This window comes from Sparus aurata, chromosome 10 (genome assembly GCF_900880675.1).
Source record: "Sparus aurata chromosome 10, fSpaAur1.1, whole genome shotgun sequence".
Classification (NCBI taxonomy): domain Eukaryota; kingdom Metazoa; phylum Chordata; class Actinopteri; order Spariformes; family Sparidae; genus Sparus; species Sparus aurata.
Genome location: NC_044196.1, coordinates 11834539 through 11853320, shown reverse-complemented (window position 1 = coordinate 11853320; position 18782 = coordinate 11834539). Strand labels below are relative to the sequence as shown.

Below are 18782 nucleotides of genomic sequence, written 5' to 3'. Positions count from 1 at the left end.
ATATATAATGATAAAGAAAATAGTGGTAAAAAAAGTTCTCTAATGCTCAAGAGGTTAACATATTATTAAGCAGCAATGTCAACTTCTCTACTATTTTGTCTCGTGTCTTAGATTCTGATTCTGAAGTCCTCAAAATGTTTATTTATTTACATCCAACCTCTTCCACCACCTGCAGTACAACCACGTGATTCAATTCGAAGAAATAAAAAAAGCGAGAAGCGAGAAGCTTAGAATTTGTTTATAAGGGACTGTATATTTTATACTTTTAAACTCGTTAAAAGTAATCTGTGCTTTTCAGCTGTTCAGTTGTGTGCCTATCAGTTGTTCTTAACTACTAAATAAATAATATAAATCTTAACGACAATGTAGTTTTACAGTCCTTTAAAGTGGCATTTCTGTAAATACACAGGATTTTTTTTCCTTTTTTTTAGGTGCGGGGGGGGGGGGTGTTACTTATCGTTCATTTATCGTTATCGAGGTGAGTTGCTCAATATATCGTGATATTGATTTGAGGCCATATCGCCCAGCCCTAGTATTAAACCTCAGGACAAAGGGGAATGAATGAATGCAGATATGAACTAAACCGAGGGAGTTATAATCCGTGTCTGAAATGAGGTGAATCATCCACACTTGTAAGCAGTAGCTGCTCCTGAGGAGCGTGAGCTGTATCTGCCTGATGGGACTCGTGCTCGTGTGTGTCGCTTCAGAAATAGCTGAATGTGTCACAACCTCTCTTGTTTCTTCTTATCTCGCGCTCATTCCAAGGTGTGCTGCGCGCTGCGTCGGATAATCTTATCGGACGACTCGAGTCTCGCTGCTGCAGGCGAAGCAAAGCAAGGCGAGGCGAGCCCCTGTCAGAAACTTTACAACACTCCCTCTGAGTGTGTGTGTGTGTGTGTGTGTGTGTGTGTGTGTGTGTGTGCTGAGCTCCACCCTGTGTTTAACAGTGTGCAGCTGGTCAGATTTAGGCATTAATGACAGGGGGACTTTTATTCACGTGCTCATTATGTGGTTTTCTATGACCGTGGTAAAATGCTTGCTTCTGATTGGTTGGCAGGTGGTCATGTTTAAACGTCGTCACGCTGCAGCTCAGTTAAACGTAGCGCACGTAACCGTAGCAACAACGCTGATGCTTTCCGAACTCGGTGAAGGTGTTGGATGGTTTGTTGTGAGTGCTGACTCTGAGGAAATGTGTGTGTGTGTGTGTGTGTGTTACAGCCCACACATGGAACACACACCCCGCTGAGTCATCAGACTGCACAAACACACACACACACACACACACACACACACACACCATTCATACACACTGTTTGGTTGGTGTGCTCGACTTAAGTGGGTTAAGATCCTATTTAGCCAGCTGTCGGGCCGCCAGCAGGACACACACACACACACACACACACACACACACACAGCTGTTAACAATGATGTCATAACTTGGAGCTCATTTTCTCGAACTTCTGGCGAGTCACAGCTCTCCAACACCACCTCCTCCATCCGTCGATGCTGCGCCCCCACCTCTCTCTCTCTGCCCTCCGTCACTCTTTGTCCGTCTCCTCTCACATCGCAGGACGTGCGACGGAGGCGAATGAGCTCGAACACACGTCACGCCACAACTTTCTGCTGCTCGACGCAGAAAGGAAAAAACTCTCACGATTCTCCTTCACCGTGACTAATCTACAACAGAAGTTTCTCTAATATTACATAATTTAACCGATCGTGTTCTTGAAAACATGTTGTTTCTTACAAACAGACTTAACCTTTTCAGAATGATTCAGTCAGCAGAAAATATCGCAATACCAGGTTTTTTCCAGTATTTTGCAGCCCTGTTGTGGAACAGGAGGAGAACAGCAGTGCAGTTTGTGTGTTTCAACCCTTGAAACACACAGAGACACTTAATTTGATTATTTTTTGTTATAAGAGGGTTTTTTTGTTTAACCTGTTTTGCCCCTGTTGCAACATTAACTTGCTTGTCCCTTCTACGTTTTAACACATATCTGTACTTTCTCCTCCTCACATTTTCAAAACAGGCTCGTTACTTTAGTTTGAATGCATTTAGGGGAAAGAAGACGTAAACAGACAGAGAGGGAGACTGGAATGTGGAGAAAAGGCGTCTTGTGTCTCGTATCTGCAGAGAGTTTCTTAATTTCTCTCTTTGTTGCTGCTCGGGACACTTTACTAACCCAACATGTGTCTGTTTGACGTCCTGGGAATGAGACTAAACAATCAAATATCTTTGTGGTGTGTTCAGGAACAGCTGGGATAAATCCAACTGATTCTACCTTCAAATGTAATAGTCTGTGAATTATATTAATATGACGTGAGCTTCAGCTAGCTTTGATCAGAAATGTCTCTCAGAGGGAGACTGTTTTGATACTCTGAGTACATGTCAGAACCTGTACTTTATTACTTTTACATGAGTAAAGAAGTTGAAGCAGTACTTTTACCAGAGTCTGTTGTTACACCAGTGTCTGTACTTCTACTGGAGGAATGAATATGTGGACAAAATGAGGACTTTTCTGTAAACTACTTCTGTCTTTCTTTCTGTCTTAAATCCTCCGGTTCTCCTCGTTTATCTCGGCACCGCGACGTTTGCATCATCCAGCTCTCGTCCGACGTCGGCCTCGTGCTGTAGTAAGACACAGACGTGCAGAGCAGCGATGAGGTGGAGCCACACCTCCTCTCCTCTCTGTGGCAGACGGTACCAGGCACTGTGAGACACACGGGATGGTAATAAAACACTGGTCCACTCTGTCAGAGCCAAGGAACCAGCTCTGTCTCTGGTGCTGCTCATGATGCAGCTGTATGACGGTGATCATGATCAAACTAATCTGGATTATCACTGGAGCCAATCTACTTAACAGCTGACACAGTGATGATGTCATCAGGATGTCAGGATGACTCTTTCATATCATCTAAACATACAGTTTCATTATAATAACGTCAAACATCCTCCTTCACTCGCTGTTTGTCTTAATTATTCTATCAGTCACTCATTGTTTGTACTCTGTGAACCTACACACGCACACACACACACACACACACACACACACACACACACACACACACACACACACACACACACACACACACACATCCAGCTCATTGTGTAGATGTTCGATGTATGGAGTCTGTTTCTATGAATGTCTTTGTTTCTCTTGAGCACACACTCTGTCGGCCCTGTGTGTGTGTGTGTGTGTGTGTGTGTGTGTGTGGGTGTGTGTGTGTGTGTGTGTCTAAAGAAAGCACATTGTGGCGTCAGACCTGCTCTCTATTGTACGAGTCGGGCATTTCCTGGTCAACAGGAGGAAGGGTGGTGGATTGGAGCCACACACAGGTGTGTGTGTTTGTGTGTGTGTGTGCTTGTTTTTGGAAGGGGAAGAACACAGGAAGCACTGTGATCACTATTACACACACGGCTTGTACACAGAAATACTCGCATGTTGTTGTCTTTATGACATCTGTGTTCTCAGGAGACCATGAGGCAGTTTGGAAGGAGAATGTTTTGTTGTGTTTTGGGGTTTGTTCGTCTGAGAAATCCCACAAAAACAGTTATTTTTAAAGGCACAGAGACGCATTTGAGTTGGTGAAGATGAGGTTTGTTTCCGTGCTGGGTTGGTGTGGCCATCCTTATTTATTATTAAATAGAAAGTCGGCCATTATTTACTCAACATTATGTTGATGGAAAGTCAGGTGAAGTTTCCACAGAACATTTGTGGAGCTTCTCAGCAAAACAGTGTTGCAGCGTTCTGCTAAACAGCTGAAGAAGATGAAGGAGAAAAAGCATCTGGCATTTCTTGCTTAGATTAAAGGCCACACTGATGTTCTCTTGATGAATGAATCGACAGGTTTCAGCTCTCAAATGTTCATTAAATGGCCAGTTTGTATAAAATGGTAATAAGAGCTTCAAAATCAATTTGGTGTGACAAACAGAGCACACTGCTCTGCACAGCACACTCTGCCCCTGATCACGGCATTGATCTGGAATCTAACCGCTCACTGCAGTCGATGGCAGCAGCTCTCGGTTATGAATGCATGGAAATGTGGAACAGGGTGGTGCTGAAGAGCGGTGCGACACCGCCCCCTGGTGGACGGAAATTGTGGATGCACCCATTTCAAAGCTGGACGCCGCACTGTTCCTCTCCTCTGTCTTTGTCCGCAGTTGCTCTTCTCTCGCGAGATTGCTAATATTTGTGAGTTTATCATGTATTTTATCATCTGCTGTTCCTAACTTTCATCCGATGTACCAAAAACTGAAAAATTCCAGCTTTTGAGTGTGATAAAAGATGTATATTAGGCTTCAGGTGATTCTGAAAGAAAGTAAATACATTTTTTCCCTCTCCAGGTCGGTGTACGACGGTCAGGAACATGGCCTCTTCATGGAGAAGCTGGACGCTCGAATCAGGAACCACGACCGAGAGATCGAGAAGATGTGTAACCATCACTTCCAGGGGTTCGTCGACTCCATCACAGAGCTGCTCAAAGTGCGAGGGGAGGCGCAGAAGCTGAAGGTAAGAAAGAACGGAGGCGCAGGACTTTAATATCTTGATACGTCTCTCTCATTGGCGCCTTGTCTTTTTGCCTCAGAGTCAGGTGATCGACACCAACAGGCGTCTTCAGGATGACGGCAAAGATGTAAGTTGACGCAAACATCCAAAATGTTCGATCAGGATTTGTTTTTAAAAACCTCTTGACTAACAGGCCTCCTCCACGTCTTCAGCTCACCAGCTCTATGGAGGAGCTGCAGCAGTGTCGAGTGCAGCAGAGAAACATCGCGACCACCATCGACAAACTGACGCACTGCCTGCCGGGTCAGTCTTTAAACTGTCGCTTCAATCACAGCAGCTCTGCTAATAAACAGACGGCACAATAAAACTTTCCCCTAACATGTTTTTTACCCCCAACAGTCTTTAAAGATCCACACTGTTTTTATTTAAACTGACTGCCTTTTGCTTTTATCTTTCTTGCCTCTTCCAGTCCTGGAGATGTACAGCAGACTACAGGAGCAGATGAGGGCCAAAAGGTGTGTAACTGATTCTGTTTTTCAGGGTAACATTTTGCTTTTAGTTTGAGTTGCAAAATCTTGGTGATATTTCCTGCAAATAAAAGTCTTATAAAGTTTGGATTACACAATTTTAAGTCTACACAAAGTTGTTTACGTCAGTTTTAGTAACAACAACTTAAACGTGGATACGAAGGCGAGGAGAAGCAGGAGGCCTTGAGGTGGGGAGCCTCGTCTATAAAAACTGGCTCTTTGGGAGGAGGAACTGGACGTTTTGGCTCTAGACTCACTCCTGGATAGAAAGTGGGAGTGCTGGGTCTGGCTGAAGACATTTTAAAGACCCCCACACACCGCCCAGACTCAAACCAACAGCCAGCGGCCTTTATCCAGCCACTCTGTTGCCTTTCGTCTGACCTGTTCAGCAGAAAAGTTGCATTGAAACATACCAATTACACAGTAGCGCTAGTCTGGTGCCAGTAATCCAAAACATGAAAACAGGAAATTATGGAACGGAGTGCATAGAAAAACAAAGCGCACACCATAGAGTTCAGCAGCGCACGCAGTATTCTGCCCCTCCCACACACCGCGCTGATTCGCTAGCACACCGCCAATCAGAGTATCCAATGGCTCTGACAGCCGACAGCCAACCTCCTCAGACTTCGCATGTTAAATTGGAGCAGAGGCTGTCCACGCGGTCCCAAACGCTTCCAATGCAGCTAAACAAACCCAACAGATGTGTTTTACCGAACTCGTCCGAGTCTCCCCAAATGCTTCAGACGGCCGGCGGTTGGCCCGGTGTGATTCAGGCTTAAAGGCCCCCACACACCGCTCAGACGTCCAACTGCCTTATCCGACCACTCTCCGACCACTCCGTTGCCTCTTGTCTGACCCGTTCGGCAGAAAAGCGGCATTGAACACACCGCTTCGACGTGCTGCCTACTCCACAGTAGCGTGTACGTTCTGCGCGTGCAGACTTTGCATGCTCAGTCGGATCCGACAACATCCGTGCGGCTCCGGAAGCTTCCGACAGAGCTGAACACACCAACATATTTGTTCCCGACCTCGTCCGAGCCTCTCCAAACACTTCAGACGTCCAACGGTTGGGCCGGTGTGTTCCTGCCTTAAGGGCCAATCCCAATGTCTTCCCTCAGGCTTAAATCCGGATATCTCACAAATGTAGTTGTCGACACTCTGCAAGCGTTTGAGTGTGAGAGGCTGCAAGGGCCTGAGATAGTATAAAAAGGAACTGGACGTTTGTTTGGACCCATCAGTCCTCACAGCCAAGTCACTGAAGGGACTGACTGGTTTCACGTCTTCCAGGCTGGGACTCAGTTTTTAACGTCACACAGAACAAACTATTCCCTCAGGCGAAGTCTGAAGACGTCCAGTCTTACGGAAACTGAGCACAGAGGGCACAAACTGTCTGCGAGAGAGCTCAAAGGCGTTTGACAGTTAGACAGCGGGACAGCCCAGCGTCCTCGTGGACTTGTGAGGATGCGAGAGTGGAAATTTGGATCGAGCCTTTTCTTACTCATGATGCGAAGCAGTGTGAAAATACAGAATGAGCTGATGAGTATTACACATTACAAGTGATCTCAGCAGAAGGAAGGAGGAGATTATGTGTCATTCAAAGGATTTCAATGCAGTGATTCTACTTTTTACATCAGACACATTTTAGAGAATCTCCATGCACAGTTTGCTCTAACACATCTGTGGTGGAGATCTGGTTTCAGCCACTAGGTGGAGCAAGAGCACTGGGAGCAGACGCCCGCGTCGCCTCACTCCGTCTCCTCTCCCCCGCCCTGCCCTTGGCCTGACCTGCAGACAGAAGTCTGGTCGGTCATAAATTTGTCGTTTGTTTGTGTGTTTTTCTGCTTCTCTCTGTCCTGCGGCTGCCGGGCGCTCAGAGAGCAGCGAGAGGTCAGCCAACAGCGACGGCTCCTGCAGGGAGAAAGTGTGTGTGAGAGATGCAGCCGAGTGAAGTGGAGTGAAGTGTTCGGGGGATATTGTATTGCCAAAGATCCCTGAGGTGTATCTGAGTGTATTTATTTCAACGTGTGTGTTTGTGTGTGTGTGTGTGTGTGTTTATCTTGCGTGTTTCTGCTTGCATCCAACAACCTTGACAGTGTTTTACCGCTGTGTGTTTGTTAGTTTTGCGAGTGTCTCCTCCCTTCAACAGAAACTCACTGAAGTTTGAATTGAGTTCATAAGAAATCAGTTGACTGTATGATTAGATAAACATATTAAAGTCGACCCTGTGTGTGTGTGTGTGTGTGTGTGTGCGTGTGTGTGTGTTAGGTACTACCCGGCGCTGCGGACGCTGGAGCAGCTGGAGCAGACGTGTCTCCCGCGGGCCGGTCAGTACCGCTTCTGCTCCATCATGGCCGAGAACATCCCCAAACTGAGGATACAGATCCGCGACACGGCCATGACGCAGCTGAGAGACTTCCTGGAGAGCATCCGGAAACACTCGGACAAGATCGGAGAGACCGCCATCAAACAGGTACGCCGAGCCTGGAGCCTACGTTACCCACAATGCAACTCAGCTGCCGGCAGCTCAACACACGTTCATGGACGAGAGTAGAGCTGTTCTGATCCACACTTGAGCTACGAGCTGTTAAAATCAGACGGTGCTATGTACAGATAATCAAGTAGTCGTCAACAATGAAATTTGTCGCCAACTATTCTGTTAACTGGTTAGTAGCAATTTTTAAAGAAAAATACAAGTTAAAATTCCCTGATTCCACCTTTTTAAATCTGAATATTTTCTGCTTTCTCTCCTCGTCTATGATGATAAACTGAATTTCTTTGTGTTTTGGAGAAAATCAGACATTTGACGACGTCATCCTGCGTTTTAATTGACATTTTATAAACCAAACAACTACTCACTTAAATGAGAAAATAGTGGAACAATAATCAACAGTGAAAATAATCATCAGTTGCAGCTCCGATGCAGCAAACTGAGAACGTTCCTGAGAAGAAGTCGTCTTTAACTCGGGCAGCAACACAGCCATGAAGATCAGCACAGACAGACCATTACAAAGTCTGTTGTCTTTTCTTTGTGTTCACAGTAGTTCATCTCTCAAATAACTACTGTGATGTGTGTGTGTGTGTGTGTGTGTGTGTGTGTGTTTGCTGATAAGGACTGCACAGTGTTGCTGTCTCTTATCCCACAATTGGGGTTTTGTTCTCCATCATGTCTTTGTCTCTGTGTCTGTTAATCAGAAGCAGCCTCTCTAAGTGTGTGTGTGTGTGTGTGTGTGTGTGTGTGTGTGTGTGTGTGTGTGTTCATTGACAAGCCACGTCGTCTCCTGCAGCGATTACATGCTTGTTTACTGGCAGTGGAACCACAAAGCGAGACACATACACACACACACTCTCACACACACACACACACACACACTCACTCTCTCACACACACACACACACACAACACACACACACACACACACACTCACTCACTCACTCACTCACTCTCTCTCACACACACACACACACAGCTGCAGAGAGAGCCCGTTTTTCAGCACTTACCTAATTGTTTTCCACTTTTTTTTTTTCCAAGGCCAAGGAAGTTTCTATACGAGTGTGTCTGTTTGTGTGTTTTGTGTTTCTCTTGTGGTATCCATAGCACAAAGTGAGGGGCCTCTTGTTTATTTGCGCGCCTCCATTATTTTGGGAATGCTGCTCCCTGGGATCGCAGGATGAAGGGGCGGGATGGGAATGAGGAAGGGAGCGCTCGACGACAGACAGATGAGCGGATGGAGACTCTGAGAAAGTGGCTGCTCAGTCTGCCGTGCTGTGTAGTTTATTGTAATCATGACGTCGGTGGTTGATAATTGTAGATTTGGACATTTTCCTACCTGCCTCCTTCCTGCTGTATTAAAGAGCAGCGACGGCTGTGGCTCAGGTGCAGCTGGCTGTCTCATAAACCTGAGGTTGGTGTTTTGATCCCCAGATGTTGGAGGAAGAAACTTAAACCCAAAAGTGCTTTGGATGAGTTTGTAACTCATAAAAGAAAGGAAAAAACATGCTAAAAATACATTTAAGCGAATGCTAGATCAATTTCACGTTCCAGTTTTCAAATTTTCTGCCTGTCACGGGGAGAGCATGTCAAATTTGCAACTGGAATATTGGAAATAGTCATTTTTTGTGGACTTTTTCTCTTGTGTTTAAGTGATCAGAGTTTTGACTGATTAGTTTCTGTTCCTCCCTAACAGATGATTCTCTCCGCTGAAGCTCTTCCTTTTTGAGCTGATGCTTCGCTCTGTTTTAGTGGTAAACTGAAGATCTTTTAGGTTTTGGCCTTAAATAATGGTGATTTTCTGATACGTATAGACCAAACAACTGGCTAGAAGTTAATCTGAAAATGAATGGAGAGTGAGAGCTGCAGGTCTTTGATACGAGATGTGTTGAAGTCGTCATACTTGCAGGTGTCCAACCTGTTCAAGTGTCCTCATATCTCCAATGATCTGTGCTGTCAGTTATCTCAGGTAACAGTTTGTGTATCTCCAGCCCTCACAAATCAACTATAGTGGAAGTCGTGCTGCATTTCAGGCTTCTATCATGAAGTTCAGAAGAAAGTAATTGGGGTGTGATGACTTTTGTCCTCTAGATGTCAGTAGAGGATCATTTCTCACCTGGTCCAAAACATTACTGCTGCCGGTGGACTAGTGATAAAGGTCGTCTGGAGAGCCAGAAACTCTCCCACGCACCTCCAGTTAGAGAGACAGAACATATGCAGATGCTTTTCTACACAGCAGAGAGGGGTCAATAGTTTGAAAAGAGTCGAGATGAAGTCATCAGTCGGCAGGTTACAATCAAGCTGAACACCTGGGAGGTTTTGGAGTGACGGGGTTCTCAATCATCATCATCGAAACACCCACTGAGGGGAGGAGTGATGTATGAACATGAAGATGTTCTGGAGGCCTTGTGAACACCATTCATGCCAGTTTTCCCTTTAATTTGTCCTCAATCTTCATGTGAAAACATGTCATTTCACAAGCAAGGACGTAACGCCGATCAAAATGAAGCTATTATGGCAAAATCTGTTCTCTGAGAGTCAGAAACGCTGAATGAATGCAGAGGAATGTGCCTTCATACGCAGCACAAGTGGCCCCCACGCATCCCTCCACATCCACACACCCCTGAACCCCTCCGTGACCCTGAGGTGGGGGGTCCTGGGACCGCGATCTCAGAACCACTGGCACAGAAAATCCACTTGCAGTCACTGAAGAAGCTAACCGCTAACTCCCCTAACCACTAATTACAAGGGAGATTATGGAAACCCCAGCGGTCCTGATACTGATACTGGGATTATGTTGTTGTATCAAATGTTTGGCCCGGAGCGCTCGCACTCAATCAGGAGCCTCATAGGTGTGCGTCCTCTCTCCCTCCTCCTCCTCCTCCTCTTTTCCCCGTCTCTCCATCTCCTCTCCTTCTCAGACAGTGTGTCTCTCTGCGGCGCTCTGTTCCAAATTAGCCCCGACTCTCTGCAACCAGCCGCCGTTGCAGCTCCCCCGAACCGAGGATGTGAAAATAAATAGATCTGGGGAAAAGAGGAGGGGATGGAGGGAGGAGATGGAGGAGAGAGCGAAGGGCTCACAATGGAGCTATTGTCTGCTGCCACATGCCCGTAGAAGAGGAAGAGGAGAGAGGGAGGAAGATGGGCGGAGAAGCAAATGTGAAGAGGTCTGAGAGTGGGAAGATGAAGTGGGAGGAAATGTTGGATGCAGAGGAAGGAGGGAGAGAAAAAGATTGGGAAGTAGAGGGCGGAAAGAAAGAAAGAAAGACGGGGCAGAAGACATGAGGAGGAGGAGGATAAAGGAAGAAGAAGAGGGGGACGAGGAGGAGGAAGAGATGGAGAAAATGATAGAAAGAGAAGAAAGAGGTATAGAAGCGTAGATGGGAAGTTAGAGGATGGAAAGAGGAGGACAAAAGAGATGATAAGGAGGAGAATAAAGAAAGAAGAGGAGGTGCGGGAAGTAAAGGGAAAGAAGGAAGACGGGATCAGGGATATCATGGTAAAGAGGTGGACAAGGACTATGAAAAGAGGAGGAGAGGAGGGTGAAAAAAGGGATAGATCAAGGAGAAATGATGGAGAGAAAGAGGAAAACTGGAAGTAAAGGGAAAGCGGAAAGGAAGGTGTAAGGATAAGATAAAGTGGACAAGGACAATGAAAAGAGGAGGAGAGGGAGGTGAAGATGAGGACCAAAGAAAAAAGAGGGGAGGTGGAGGAGAAAGAAGACAGATGGAATGAAAGATTGGGAGGAAAGGATAGAGGGTGAGAGGATGGAAAGAGAACACAAAACTAGATGAAGAGAAGAGTGGCGTGAGAAAGGGAGGGTGATGGAAAAGAGGAAGATACTGGAAGTGAAGGGCTACAATATGGAAAAGGAATATAAAAAAGAGGAGGATGCAAAGGAGGACGTAGAAAAGATGGAAAGAGGACAAAAAAGATGATAAGAAGGAGAATTAAAGAAGAAGAATGGGGATATCAGGGTAAAGGTGAATGAAAATTGGAGAGGAGGAAAAACAGGAAGTGGAGGAGAAACAAGATGGAGCAAATGATGGAGGTACAGGAAAGAGGTAGAGAAAGCAGGGATAGATAGAGAGGTAGATGAAGATGTGGAGAAATAAGGAAGTATAGGGAAAGAGAGGTGGAGAAGGATCAAGAAAAATGAGGGGAAGAAGGTGGTGTAAGAGAAAGGGAGCAGCGAAGAAGAAAAGATGAGAGGGATGAGTGAGTCTTCAGTCAGAATCGTCTCAAAACATCTGTCGTCCTTCTCTTATCATCCGTCATTTCCTTTTTCCTCTCTTTCTCTTGTCACATCACATTTCCTCCTCCCCCCCCCCTCTCTCTCTCTTTTCAAGATGTCTGCTCCTCTCCTCTGTCTTTCCATCTCCTCATCTCTTCCCTCCTTCCTTTCTTCCTTGTCTCGCTCCTTCTCGACCCTTCAGCAGAGGACGAGTTCAGAGCTTCTGCTGTGTGTTCGGTAGTTTCTACACACACACACACACACACACACACACACACACACACACACACACACACACACACACACACACACACACTAATGGGAAACAGACTGTTGGGCCTGTGAAGTGGAAGAAGATTGATTACCTGTATCTAGTTACTGAACACACACATGCGTGCGCGTGCAGCGGGGGTGGTGGAGGAGCTCGCGCTGGGCCGGTGTATTGAACCATCACAGGGAAAACCCAAGTAGACTGTTGGTGTGTGTGTGTGTGTGTGTGTGTTTGTGTGTGTGTGTGTGTGTGTGTGTGTGTGTGTCTGTGTGTGTCGTCTGCCGAATAATGCTCCACAGTTCACTGCCATCGGACACCATTATTTCTGGTTCAGAAGGCGGCCTGCCAAGAAGTGATCTATAGTAGGGATGTCCCCGTCAGGTTGTTGGCTCCGATTCTGATCCGAGTCATTTCAATCGGAGTAATATTTTTTGTTATTCAGCGGGCCTAATTGATTTTTGAGGAGTTTTACAACATGATTCAGCTGTGCAGAGCGCTTTGAGTACACCTGAGTGTGGTCCAACCACTACATCAGATACCTTCGTCAGTACTGTCCACAGAACCTCTTTTAAATTTTACCAAAACAAACCAAACTTCTCAAACATATCGGAGCTTAAACAGAAAGCATCTGCATGAAACTACCTGAATATGACACAGTCCTACTTATTTATTTATTTAACCTCGAAAAACTTCTGTGGACGTATCCTCGTTTACAACGGTGTCGAGATACAAAATACTTTGGATGCGTTTAGTATGTCAGAATCACAGACAGGGCAAAAACAATTTAGTATAAAGAATATACATTTACAGCAGCTAATATTTAAAAGCATTTACAATATAACATGATGAGAGACCAGGGATCTGAACTGCCTTAGTGGCAGTAAAGAGTTTAAGTTTAAGGCCCTTTGCAGATTATTTATCCCGTATAAAGTGCACTGTAAGAAAATGACATTGTACTTAATTAATAATAATCTGACCAAGAACTCAACACCAACTTTTGACAGTGGACAGTTTTAAAAAAATCACAAAGGATCGAGGGGCAGCAACTAGTGGTTTGTTTTTATTATTTGTTAATTTGATGATTATTTTACAAAAGTCGGAGTCACTTTGTAAGAAGCTGGAACCAACAAATATTTGACATTCTTGCTTGAGAAATGACTAAAATAAGTTAATTTCCTTTTCAACTAATTGTTGCAGCTTTATTCACAGTTACACACAGTTATCCTCGAGCAGCACAAAGAGTTTGTTGTACAGATTACACAAATTACTAAATCTACTAACACCTGCTAACATTTGGCTTTTGTCTTCACGTGTTCATTTTGTCTCCTTTTTTAGGCGCGGTTCTACGACGTGCGTTCAGTTTAAGGATGCTTATACTTTTCCGTACGTTTAGAAAAGAGCCAGACTCGATCTTTCCTCCTGTTTTCAGTCTAAATGCCAAGTTGAGATTACCGGAACGGCATTTATGTCAGCTGTGACCACCAGAGGTTTTTATAAAACTCGTATCAATTTCAGCCAGTCATTGGTTTTGAAATATCCTGCAGCGCCGGGATAACTCTTATATTTAAAAATGACCAAAGTAAACGAGGTCGGCTCGTACCGTCTTCTCAGATTAATTACAAGCAGCTCGTCGGTTAAACAAACACAAGCGGTTTGTTCAAATGTTGTCATGAGATGTATTTTTTTGTCTCGTCTTTCACTTGTTGACAGGTTGTTTTGGGAAAGCAGCTTTACTCCTGGTAACGATTACTTAGGTTCTGTCTTCCCAAAATAAGAGTTCCTCTTAGAAAAAAAAACCTGCAAATAATCTGCTTTGTCACATCATAATACTCTGTTTCCTTCCCTGAGAACAGCAGGAGGGGGGGAGGCCTGTTCCTCACAAATCGCTGCGACGCTCCCACAAGAAAGTGTTCACACCGCTTGTCAACAAGGATATCACTGCAGCTTCGCTCTCTCATTTGCAATTTCTGTCAATTTCCGCGCTCAGCCCGCAAATGCACATCGGAAGACTTAGAACCGCCTTGAAGTCCGTATGCACCTCCGGGCTGCTCTGTGGTTTTGCCGCAGTGTAATATCGAGTCATTTTAGAATATTTCGAGTCACTTTACACTAAATGGATTACAGCCCGGCTCTGATTCTGGGCTTCCTCCTCCTCCTCCTCCTCTTCACCACCTTTCCCTCTCGTTCCTCCTCCGTCTCCTTATCGCCTTCTCAACCTGCATCCACTTCTTTTCTCCCCCCCCCACATTTCGCCCCTCTGCTCCCTCGTTTCCTACGGGATTTCACGCACGGGATGACGCACGTTCCCGCACTTGAGCTTCAGTGGGGGGGACCCTGAAAAGAAACAGGACAAAAGCGGCGGGTTAAAAAGGTTTCCTATTTGCAGCAGAACTCTGTATTGTGTGATGTTGAGGAATGAAAGGCGGCGTGAGAGTGTTTACAGATGCTTCAGGACAGAAAACGCACCTGTTGGAGAAAGCCAAAGAGCTGAATTCGACCACTGAGTGGAATTTCCTGACGTGGGCGCTGACGTCAACGCCGCATACTGCAGGAGCGATGCTTTTCTCTGTTATTCACTCCGTCTCGTATAGCCGCCATTCATGGGTTTGCTGTTATGTTAATTGGTGCGTGGAAAGAAAGAAAACAAGCATTTGACGCATTAGAAAAGGAATTGAGTGTCAAGACTCTTCACTTTACGGTTGAGGTCTGTGCCGTCCCTATTCTGTGTTGTTGTCGTTGGACTTTCTTGAATAGTTCTGGTTAATTCTCGAGGAATTAGTAAAAAGACGACCTTCATTACCTCTCCTCCCTTCCTTAAAAGAGAGAGGGCACATTTCTGTTTGTCCACACTTGCGTCCAAGCCGAGGAACGAGACTTTCCACTGATTTTGTTTGTGACTTATTGTGTTACATGACTCATTAAACCTCCGTGTGTGTGTGTGTGTGTGTGTGTGTGTGTGTGTGTGTGTCTGTGTGTGTGTGTTTGTGTGTGTGTGTGTGTCTGTGTGTGTGTGTTTGTGTGTGTGTGGGCATCAGATCAAAGATGGCATTGTGTTCTCCCAACATCACTGATATCGCGTTCTTCCGGGGTTTGAACACCAGTTTTTCTCATTAAATCCGCAAATCGAGGCGCTTGAAGTCTCTGACGTGTTTATTGACGTGCCAATCGACGGATTTCAGCGCCGGGTTTAGGCTACGTGCCGGCGCCGGCAAACTGAGGAAGGCGCTGAAAATCACGTAGGTTCACAAAAGGATCTGAGGCGGATCTGGGTGTGGATGGAAAGATTCACTAAACTGGAGATCTGAGAAGGTTTTTCCCACAGAAACACTTCGGTGCACCAGGCCCGCGAAGGAGACTCAACATTGGAACAAGTGCGTAGAGTTGGGTGGCGTTCGACGGACGTGTCCAAGAAATCGGCGTTTTCATTTTCAGATATTAGCGATTGTGTTCAAACAAACATAAAAACTCTGAGATTGAGGATTGAGGTTCGGCCACCTCTGATAGAAACGTGCCTCTGTTGTCATTTTGTCTTGGATACCAAACTTCCTGTTTGATTTATTTTTATTTTTAGTATTCCTTGTCCGACGCTGCCGCAGAGGGACCCGAGTGCCTCATTTCCTACAACGCTTGGTTTTCCCCAAATAGTCCCATCGACAGGACATCAGATATTACATTGCTCATTGCATTGTTCTGGGGAAAATCTTTCCCTTTAGACTTCATATCCATTTCCTGCTGTCTTTGCCCCACCTTCTTTAATGTCGGAATATTTTGGGGAAACTTCACCGATCATGGAGTTCATTGTCCCATATTGAATATGTATCACTAGCTTGTAAAATGGCCGTTTGTTCGAAGCCTTTTTCGCTGTAATTTTGCGCCAAAACCAACTCGAGACACCGTTTTAAAGGTGCAGTATGTAGTTTTGAGGAGGACGTTTTGGTCAGAAGAGAGAGATCTTCACTGACCGATTATTTTTCTGCCTAAACAAACTTTATAAACAGACTCTCTTTGTTTTCAACACCAATTCATACTGTTAGAATTTGTTCATATGTGGCGGACCCTGCCACCTCTCTAGTATCAAACCTTAATGTCCTCTGAGAACAGCTTGTTTAGTCACAATATTTCTAAGTTTGAATTTCTTCTTCAAAACTACATCGTGCTCCTTTCAAGCTAAACACTTTCAGATACTAAATATGCAGTGAATGGCACTATTGCACCTACAATTAGAATTAAGAAGATGATTTTAAATGAGTAAAAACACAGATTTAAACATGTAGATCGAGGCTGTCGCTGTCCTGAGCTCTACTTTTGACATGTATGCGCTTTGTTTTCAGTTTCATTGACTCTTCATCCTTCCTGTTCTTCCCTTCCTGTCTCGCTCTTTTCCCCCTGGTGTATTCTTAGGTGCTTTGGTAAATCACTTTTATAGGTCACTTCCACGGGTATTTTCATGGGACGAGGAGTGGCAGGCTCGACTCGAAAAGGTCTCGGCCGGTGACCTCGTTAGAGCGGCCGCGTTTTCTCGAGCTTCCCCCGAAAGTGTCTTTTAAAAATGGTGTCGGTCGGCTTCACTTTGCACCGTTTGTTTGCCTTGTGTAACGTACCACATGTCGGGGGCGGCACCAGTGGAGCTTGATTGCATTCGGTGTGTCTTTTGTTATCGATAAACATCTGGTTTTGGTGTCAGACCTTCAAAATCAAAGAGAGTCGACGGCTCTGAAGTTGCGCCAAAAGCTAAATGCAACAAGATCTCCTTCCTCTCAAGTAGGATCAAAACAAAGCAGGTTAAGCAGAGTATCATGTCCCGTTGGGTGAGTTTGACCTGTGTTGGCCTTTTTTCTTGTTTTGTGCTTCAGGCCCAGCTGCAGCGCTCCCTGGACAGCTCCGTCTCCACGCAGCCCAGAGTCCTGATGGGCCGACGCGGCAGAAAGGAGGCAGCGGCAGCGATGGCGGCGGCACTAGGAGCCGGGACGGACAGCGGCGGACAGGGTGGCAGTCCGCTGTCAGAACAGGACTCTGGCATCCTGGATGTGGAGGATGAAGAGGAGGACGATGATGTGAGGAAACTGCAGCATCACACACACGCAAGCACATGAAAGTACCAAGCAGCAGACGACCTTCTGAGGTTGTCTTTACTGTCCACCCCGTTAAAATGCGTCTATCAGAGAACGTTTAAGGGTTTTTTATTTGTTCCACTACAACATCTGGTGTCGGAGGAGATGTTAGTGTGACGCTGCTTCAGTTTGAGCCACAGAGATCAAGACCCGCGGCCTCGATTACATCATTGCTTTGAAGTAGGTCGTTGGAGTGCATCAACATGTTTACAGATTGTTCAAAAGATCAACTGGGTCAAATTCAAAACGGGACACAAAGCGTTCTGACACTGAACTCTCGGAGTTGTCCCTCGCGGGATCAGAAGTCCTTTTCTGCTGCCCTTGTTGTTTCACACCCAAGGAAAGCCGAGCACAATGAAGTGGAGGAGAATAGAGCTGAACTTGTCACCCCCCCTGCGCTGCCATTCTGTTTTTAAGGTCCCTGTCGTCCCCTCGGCTTATTTACGTCCTGTAAACTTGACTCAACCCTCTTCACGGGAAGACCTTGGCTCGAACAAAGGCCTGACCCCGCGGTCGCCAGGGTTACGACTGTGTTGGCGCCGATGGTTGGCATCGCCGCGGCCGCCGTCTCTCCTCACGCCATCCCTGCCCCTGCCATGTCTTTCCCTTTCCTCCCCCTCCCTCCTTTTACGTCGTCCCCTGTGCCCCTGCATCCTCTTTTCTCTGCTGCCTTTGTTCGTGACCTTTTTTATCCTCTTTCTTACCTTCACTCCTGTTTTGTCTTCGTCACCTTTGTCACCTTTCTTTTTTTTTTTTTTTTAATAACCGACTCCATCATCTCTTCTTTCTGTTTTTCTTTCCACCTCTGCCCGTGCGTGTCTCTCTGTTTCTGGCCTTCGCACACATTTTTAAATTCTTTTTAATTTCCATTTCTCTAAGCTACCCACTTCTATCTGTCGTCCTCGCTCTTCCTCCTCTCCGTCTCCATCCCTCCTCTCCCTCCACCTCTCGTCTTTAAGTGCTCCGTCTCTTTGTTTGTTCTTATTGTTTCAGTGTGTGTGCGGTTACATCAAAGCTGGCATTGTGCTGCTCCTCCAATGGCTTTCACAGACTGCAAACTTTTCCAGAGGGCAAGAGGGCACATGGTATTCTTCTTTTTTTTTTTTTTGCGTTGGGTAAAACTGCCACTGTGTTGCTCTCCTGAAGACGGAGGACGTGGGTAGAGAGGAAGGAGTGGAATGTGGGATGGTCAGACGGAGGGATGGATGGAAAGAATACGAGGTATGAACGTCTGGCGATACTGGCAGAAGACTTTCAGACGGAACAATGAAGCGCTGCGGCCCAGGTGCAGCATTCATGAAGCGCTTCTGATCGAGATGTTGCCTTAAAATACGGCAATCAGTGTTTAATCACCAGAGTTTGAAGCTACGCTGTGAACAACAAGTATAAAGGACAGGTGGTCACTGTTTCCCATCATCCTCACTATGTGATCTCACACATGGTGATACTTTCTGCTGCAGCGAGACCAAAATACAGATGTAGTGTTGGTGAATGAACTTGTCATCAGTGATCAGCTCTGATCCATTCTGTATTCCCTTGACGATGATGATGTTGTAGACAAGTGTATCAGGACGATGTGATTAAAAGTGAATTTTGCCGTTAAATAAAAATCCTCCACTTTTTTCAGTTAAGTGAGCTGAGTT

At 45.7% G+C, this 18782-nt stretch overlaps 1 protein-coding gene across 1 annotated transcript in view; it reads left to right on the top strand.

Moving 5' to 3' along the window:
* Positions 1 to 18782, top strand: part of exoc6b (exocyst complex component 6B) — a 63498-nt gene that overhangs the window by 6168 nt on the left and 38548 nt on the right. Inside the window, exons 2-7 of the mRNA XM_030430198.1 lie at positions 4346 to 4511; positions 4588 to 4635; positions 4721 to 4811; positions 4978 to 5023; positions 7301 to 7505; positions 16882 to 17082. Of these exons, the coding sequence (XP_030286058.1) occupies positions 4346 to 4511; positions 4588 to 4635; positions 4721 to 4811; positions 4978 to 5023; positions 7301 to 7505; positions 16882 to 17082 (757 nt within the window). The remainder of the gene's footprint in view (positions 1 to 4345; positions 4512 to 4587; positions 4636 to 4720; positions 4812 to 4977; positions 5024 to 7300; positions 7506 to 16881; positions 17083 to 18782) is intronic.